The sequence below is a fragment of the Osmerus eperlanus genome, chromosome 11 (assembly GCF_963692335.1).
Source record: "Osmerus eperlanus chromosome 11, fOsmEpe2.1, whole genome shotgun sequence".
NCBI classification, from domain to species: domain Eukaryota; kingdom Metazoa; phylum Chordata; class Actinopteri; order Osmeriformes; family Osmeridae; genus Osmerus; species Osmerus eperlanus.
Genome location: NC_085028.1, coordinates 15,125,683 through 15,132,535, shown reverse-complemented (window position 1 = coordinate 15,132,535; position 6,853 = coordinate 15,125,683). Strand labels below are relative to the sequence as shown.

The 6,853-nt window shown below is 46.8% G+C and overlaps 1 protein-coding gene across 1 annotated transcript in view; it reads right to left on the bottom strand.

Annotated features, from left to right (window-relative positions):
• LOC134028708 (tyrosine-protein kinase receptor UFO-like) overlaps nucleotides 1-5,187 on the bottom strand; it is a 25,856-nt gene extending 20,669 nt beyond the window's left edge. Inside the window, 4 exon segments of the mRNA XM_062472444.1 lie at nucleotides 722-905; nucleotides 1,087-1,187; nucleotides 1,766-1,976; nucleotides 4,523-5,187. Coding sequence (XP_062328428.1) covers nucleotides 722-905; nucleotides 1,087-1,187; nucleotides 1,766-1,976; nucleotides 4,523-4,604 — 578 coding nt within the window. The 5' untranslated portion in view covers nucleotides 4,605-5,187.
• Between the last annotated feature and the right edge of the window lie 1,666 nt (nucleotides 5,188-6,853).

Genomic DNA, 6,853 nt, shown 5'->3' with positions numbered 1-6,853 from the left:
AGTCAAACAGCCCCCCGACCACATCCCCCCCCCACCTCTCCCTCAGTGACTCGTCCAACAACAGCTCAACAACTGGACTTTACACAGGCCAACTATGTGACAGACTGGTGTGGTCTGTGTTCAAACAGCAACAACAAGCCTCCTCCTCTTCCTTTCACTCCAGATCTTTTATCTCCCTGATCTCCCACCCTTTCTTTTCTATAGCCCTCTCATTTGCTCTTTTTCTCCTTCTCTCCTGTCCTCTGCTCTCTCTCTCTCTCTCTCTCTCTCTCTCTCTCTCTCTCTCTCTCTCTCTCTCTCTCTCTCTCTCTCTGCCCAACCACCACAGGGCCCTGCAGCAGCAGACCCACTGGCATCCTGCCAGGCAGCCTGCACACACCGAGGGGGAAGTTGGTGTGGGGGTGGAATGTGTGTGTGTGTTTATGTGTGTGTGTGTGTGGGGGGGGGGGGGGGGAGAGGTTATTTGAGAAACTCTTTTTAGATTCAGAATTAAACTGACGGTCAAATAACAGCTGTTTTCAAACAGATGAATTAGCGCTAGCATTAGAATGGCTGACAACTGATAATTGATTGATTTATTGATCATGGAATGCTGGAGAGGGGAAGGGTGACAGACCTGGGGGGGGGGGGGGGAGTGAGGGATGTAATGTGTTATGGTTAGCTTAATGACTTGGCTACATGTGGTGTTGGGTGTTGTGGTGAGTCGCAGGGTAACTGGATACCTGTGAGGTTCAGTGTAGAAGGCGACAGTGCCACTGGGTCCTTCAGGGTGTTCAGTGGAGCTCCATTCTGGAGCCAGATGACCCGGACTGGTTCTGGAGGCCCGTGGGCCACGCAGTGCAGGCTGAGGGTGAGGTTGGCCACCACTGACATGTGCTGGGGCTCCACAGAGAAATGGGGCAGACCTGTATCGATGGAAAAAGAGATTTGGCATCAAAAGTCGAAGGGTTTAGGTTGGTTGAGGGGCAGTTCTATGGGCGTATGTGAAGCCCTCTATGACATGCTTGCGTGTAAAAAGGGCTATACAAATACATTTGATTTGATTTGTGTGTGTGTGTGTGTGTGTCATCCCTCAGGCTCCCTCACCCTCCAGTTGGATGTGTCCTTCCTTAGACAGGGTGGGGTGGTCGTCAGACATCACAGCACAGCGATACGAGCCCATGTCTGGCAGCTTGACCTTCTCTATCCTGTGTTACACACACAACAGCTCATCCGGACCAGCTCCACATCATAGATCAACTAAATACTGACGGACAGACAGACAGACAGACAGGCAAACAGACAGACAGACAGACAGACAGGCAGGAAGACAGACAGGAAGACAGACAGGCAGACAGACAGACAGGCAGGAAGACAGACAGGCAGACAGGCAAACAGACAGACAGGCAGACAGACAGGCAAACAGACAGACAGACAGGCAGGAAGACAGACAGGAAGACAGACCGGAAGACAGACAGGCAGACAGACAGGCAGACAGACAGGCAGACAGACAGGCAAACAGACAGACAGACAGGCAGGAAGACAGACAGGAAGACAGACAGGAAGACAGACAGGCAGACAGACAGGCAGACAGACAGGCAGACAGACAGGCAAACAGACAGACAGACAGGCAGGAAGACAGACAGGAAGACAGACAGGCAGACAGACAGGCAAACAGACAGACAGACAGGCAAACAGACAGGCAAACAGACAGACAGGCAGACAGACAGACAGACAGGCAGACAGACAGGCAAACAGACAGACAGACAGGCAGTCCAGAACTAACCTGAGCGTGCTGGTGACCCTCCAGCTGTCCATGCTGAAGGGGACCTGCACCTGGTTGGTGTCTGCGTAGTGCAGTGGTTGTCCGTCCCTCATCCACACCACATCAGGGGGGTCCTCCTCCTCCCCCCCGGGTCCCTGCAGGGAGCAGTGGAGCACCACAGGCTTGCCCAGCGACGACGTCACGTTATTCGGGCTCCGCACAAAATGTAGCTCTTTGGTTCAGACGGAAGAAAATAATATATTAGACTTGTGCCGCAGTTTAAAAACATCACGCTTAATTTACATGGTAACCAGTCATTTGCGTGGCATGGCGTTTCTGCACATTTGAGTGTAAAAACACATTCTTGCCGCTGATCTGCTGTTAGCTAACTGTTGTACTGTATTGGCTGTTTGCTCTGATAGGCTGGTGAGCCAGGTTTGGCCTTGGTGAGACACGCTATGTTACAGACAGGTACACATGGCTGTTTTACACACCTTAATGTGTGTGTGTGTGTGTGTGTGTGTGTGGCCGGGCTCAGTTGGTGCGTGCGCCCGCCTGAGAGGAGCTGACCTGAGACAGAACTGACACGAGCACAATGCTCGCTTGTCAGTGGACGAGTGGTGTGAGAATGAACACAAACACTAAACACATTCACGCTCTCCAGTGGCTCCCTAACAGGACAGAAAGGTTCCCTGCTCTCTTGCCAAGGAGTCTGCAAATCTGTTCACTGTCTGAAGGACACGGCTGAGAGGACTGCGAAACACGATGAACATGAATCTGAGGTTTTTCTCTTTTCTGTCTTCCTGTCTCTCTATCACATCAACCAACGGAAATGTTATGAATTCATGTACCGGGCTGTGCAGTGAAGCATATTCCAGATTTTAAAATGAAACACATGCTCATGGTCAAACGTGTAGGGTTAAAACGTTCTCTTCAATCTCGCACATGTCATCGTCCTGCTCAGACATACTCATGTTTTACAGATTTTCTCAAGCTTGTCAACCCACCCTGCTAGTCTTTTTCACGACCAAACTTCCACCTTTGACCTCCACTCTTTGACCCCTGAGAGGGCTCCTGTCAACCAAACAAGTCTCTCCCACGGACATGCACAAACATCCATAAATTAACCCCTCTCCAGTAGCCCAAACTAGCAGACTAACTTCAGGGGGCACACTTGTCCTGGGTTCATTTCATTTGTATTTACTTCGAATGTAAATAAATATCTAGTTCACACATGGATGCATGCGCTCCCTCACAGGTTGGTACTGAAAGCATGTTTTAAATGAAGAGGCCCACCAGCTCTCTGCTTCTGTGTGTGTATTCTGCGGCGGCTTCCTTCTGGCCCGACTGATTTCTTTTTTTTTTTTTTAAACCTGCTAAGTCATGTCCTTTTTTCATTGTTGGTATATTGAATTGCAACGACTGGTCTTTCATCTTTTCTGTTATACTTTGATTTTCACATATTATAATGAGTGGTTTGACAGAATGCCAAGGTTGATAGAACAAGCCAAGATCAAGAGATCAAAGAAAAATCATTTTGTGAATGCTCTGCTGTGTGTATGTGTGTCTTGGTGTGTGTGTTGGTGTGTGTGTTTGGTCTTTTCTCCAGTGACTTTCCATGTATAATCTCCTACTTTCACGCATTGTTTTGTTCTTCCTCTTTCATCCCCTGCCGTTTCCCTTCCTTCTCTTGCATCTCTCTGCTCTCTCTCTCCTCACCGTCACCTCTTTATCATAGCATAGGCTCCGATGTTAAATACCATTAGACAGGCACATACCAAAACCACAAGACAGGAACCATACGTACATTTCTCCCTCTCCCACTCGCTTTATTATCTCAGCTCTTAAAGTCTCCTAACTCAGCCCCCCCCCCCCCCCGCGCCCTCTCTGTGTCTTCACCCTCCTATTCATAGCCTTTTTCTGGATTCTTCGCTACACATCATCATGCCTTCTCTCTGTCCTCCCGTTCCTCTGCTCTCCTTTGCCCCCATGCCTCATCCATCATTTCACTGCTCTGAATGAGACCAGCTCTGACTCACAATCTGAAGCATTCTGGTTCTTCCCCTGCTCGCCCACCATGGGCACCTCCCCACCCACCCTCCACCCTGCCCGGAACCCCCCCCCCCCTAGCCCCTGTCCCACCAACCTCACCCCGCCCTCCTATCTTTACCACCCAAACAACAAGTCGAGCATCAGCTTCAAGACATTCCAAAACATTCCCTTTGAAGTGTGGCTCAGACAAAATACACTGTACCAATGTCCAATCATCTCTTTCTACGGATCAAATCTCTCCAGTGGATGGAGCTCTGATTGACTTGCTTTGTGGGGGGATGAGAAAGACAGGCATAATGGTCATAACACATGACTAGACAGGTTGACCTCCTGTTAAACATTCCAAACTGACTTGAAGAAAATGATCTCAGGTTACCAAAATCAGTCAAACATATTATCACTGGCCCATCTTAATGAAACATAAATTAAAACAAAATGTTTGTTCAAATGGAGGAGATTAGCCTACTGATTTTATCAGGCAGTCTCATGCTAAACATCTTTATGAGATGTTGTCTAATTGGCCAGACGGTAAAGGTTTGTAGCTGTGGTTGTTCCCCTCCAAAAACGAATTAGAAGATTTAATGAGCGTCTTGCTGTCGGTAAATATGCCTATGCCTCATTATAGTCAGTGTTGTTTTATTTTTTTTCTGGTGTTTTGATAACAAAATACAAATACTGAAAATTCATGCCAACAGAATAAGTTGCGCAGTAACAACAAACTCTCACCTGTCAAGGGATTGGCACCTCCCGATGTAAACAAAGCCGACAGGAACACCATTAGCACTGGCCACTGAGAACCGCTCTCCATGGTTTTCCCTTAAAACGTACTTATTAAACAAATGTTAAGTTTTGACCAACTGAGTTACGGTGGAAGTCCTGCAAGTTACTGCATCGGTCTCACGCCAGACTTGAAGACAAATCAAAGTTCAGCAGTAAAAGTTTTGTGGTCTCTTTCAGTCAGACGGTGATTTAGATAAACCGCAGGTAGCGCTTCCTCGGTTTTTTCCGCCAATATGATCCTTGTTCTTCTTTTCTGTATCGAAATTAATGTATAAGTCTTAGCCCAAGATTACATTTATTCCCTTGTCCTTAATCTGACCGACTGACTGACAGTAAAAAGTTACAGAAAAGTTCCGCAGACAGAGAGGATGATGAATTTTCTCAATTCAATAAATGAAAAACCACAGTAAAAACGCTTTAAAATGATCAGCCATCACGCAAGTTGTGTAAAGTCATTTTAGGCGCTGGAAGATTTTCTTGAACTAGTGTTTCGTGTTGTCCGTTGTTCCCAGCCCTCTCCCTCTCGTTTTGCCTCACCAGATCTTGATTTCTTCTGATCGGTCCTTGGCCCTATTTTCCTCCTCTCTCTCTCTCTCTCTCTCTCTCTCTCTCTCTCTCTCTCTCTCTCTCTCTCTCTCTCTCTCTCTCTCTCTCTCCCCCTTCGTTCGAACAGGATTCAAATTCCTAAACTCAAGTTGTTTCCATTCTCCTGCCCCCTCCTCCCACTGGCTCCTTCGCCCTCCCCCTGTGCCTCTGTCTTTTTCTCACAGGAGATGAGAGAAACGGGGGCCAGGCCGATTGTCTAAACACAATTGCAGTCCGTCTTTTAATGACCCTAATCGAAGACAGTAAATTACTTATTTCCCCGCCAGAAACACAGTAGTCTGGTCATCAGGGATATGTTCTGCATGGGTCTAACTGTGACCCCTGGGTTGAAATACCGTCTTGTGAGTTATACCGAGAGCTCATGTAGGCTATTTGCGGATAGGTAGTTATAGTATAAAGTTATTAGTCTAATCACAATACAAATATGCTCAAGGATCCTAAGTTATATGTGAATGTGTATTGACATTTATGACATCCTTCCTGGTTCACTTAAAGACAATTCAAGGTAATAGGACACATTAATCTTAGTTTAAGAAGATATAAAGAGGTATTTAATGAAAAAAATATATAAATAATATAAAACTGCTCGTCCAGCAATTTACATGAACTTGACTTTTGTGTTATAAGCCTTTAAAATGAACTAAATTTGGTACCTCCTGTAGAAATCAATTGTTGTCAAGAAATCAATTAAAACTAAATTACGTTCAAATGCATTTAGAAACTTAACATGCTAAACATACATTGGATAAAAAAACGATTAAAAACTATTTTCATTGTGGGCGTGCATGCCCCACAGGATTCCAGAAATTACATTTTAATCACATTTTGATGGGATTCATCTTGTGTAGAGTGAGTCTGTTCTATAAAGTGTGGCACAGCTACATAATCTCAACTGAGTTTGGATGTTCAGAGGAGACAGGCACAGTCACAAACAAAGTCAAGCCCAGCAGTCACACAGAAAGCAGCAAAGCTCTTGTTGTGGTTCCCAGACTGGGAGGTGCTCTTGCGTGTTCGGACAGGAGACAAACTGAGTTGATGCAGGTTCTCGCAGTCTAGGGAGGGAACCCTGGAGTTCACATGCACTTCATGAATAATTGATTTGCTGGGCCGAATCTTGTTTTTTCCCATGAAAGTGATGGAAGTAGCTGAGGCTCAGGTTGCGGTGGCCCAGGGTTGCTGGCCCTTTAAGAGAAGCTCTGTGGACAGTGTACTGTGTTCCCAGGGTCTTTAATGGAGACAGAGAGGGACTGAGAAAGGCCCTATTGTATATCCTTCCTTTTCAATAGGGGCCTGAGCAATGGAGCTCTCGCTCTCTCTCTGCTTTCTGATAGAGGCACAGAAAAAAAGAGAGAGGGAGAGAGAGGGGTGGGAGGGAGGGGGGGAGGTTATGGGTGGGGGAGTCACGGAGGAGGGAGGGGGGGGGTGTTCGACCAAAAAAAAGTTGGGAAGAGTGGAAGAAAGGGAATGTTTTGATGAAGTTGTAGAGATGGGGGATGGGCATTAGATCAGGTTGGATAAGCTTGTTAGACGTCTATAGAATCAGGGCAGACTGGTTATTCCTATAGTTGCGTACTAGGAGACATGCATAGGTACGAGGATTACATGAGGGAGGCTGTCTGGTTGGCATGGCTCTGGGACCCACAAACTGTCCAGATGTCTCTGTGATTCTGC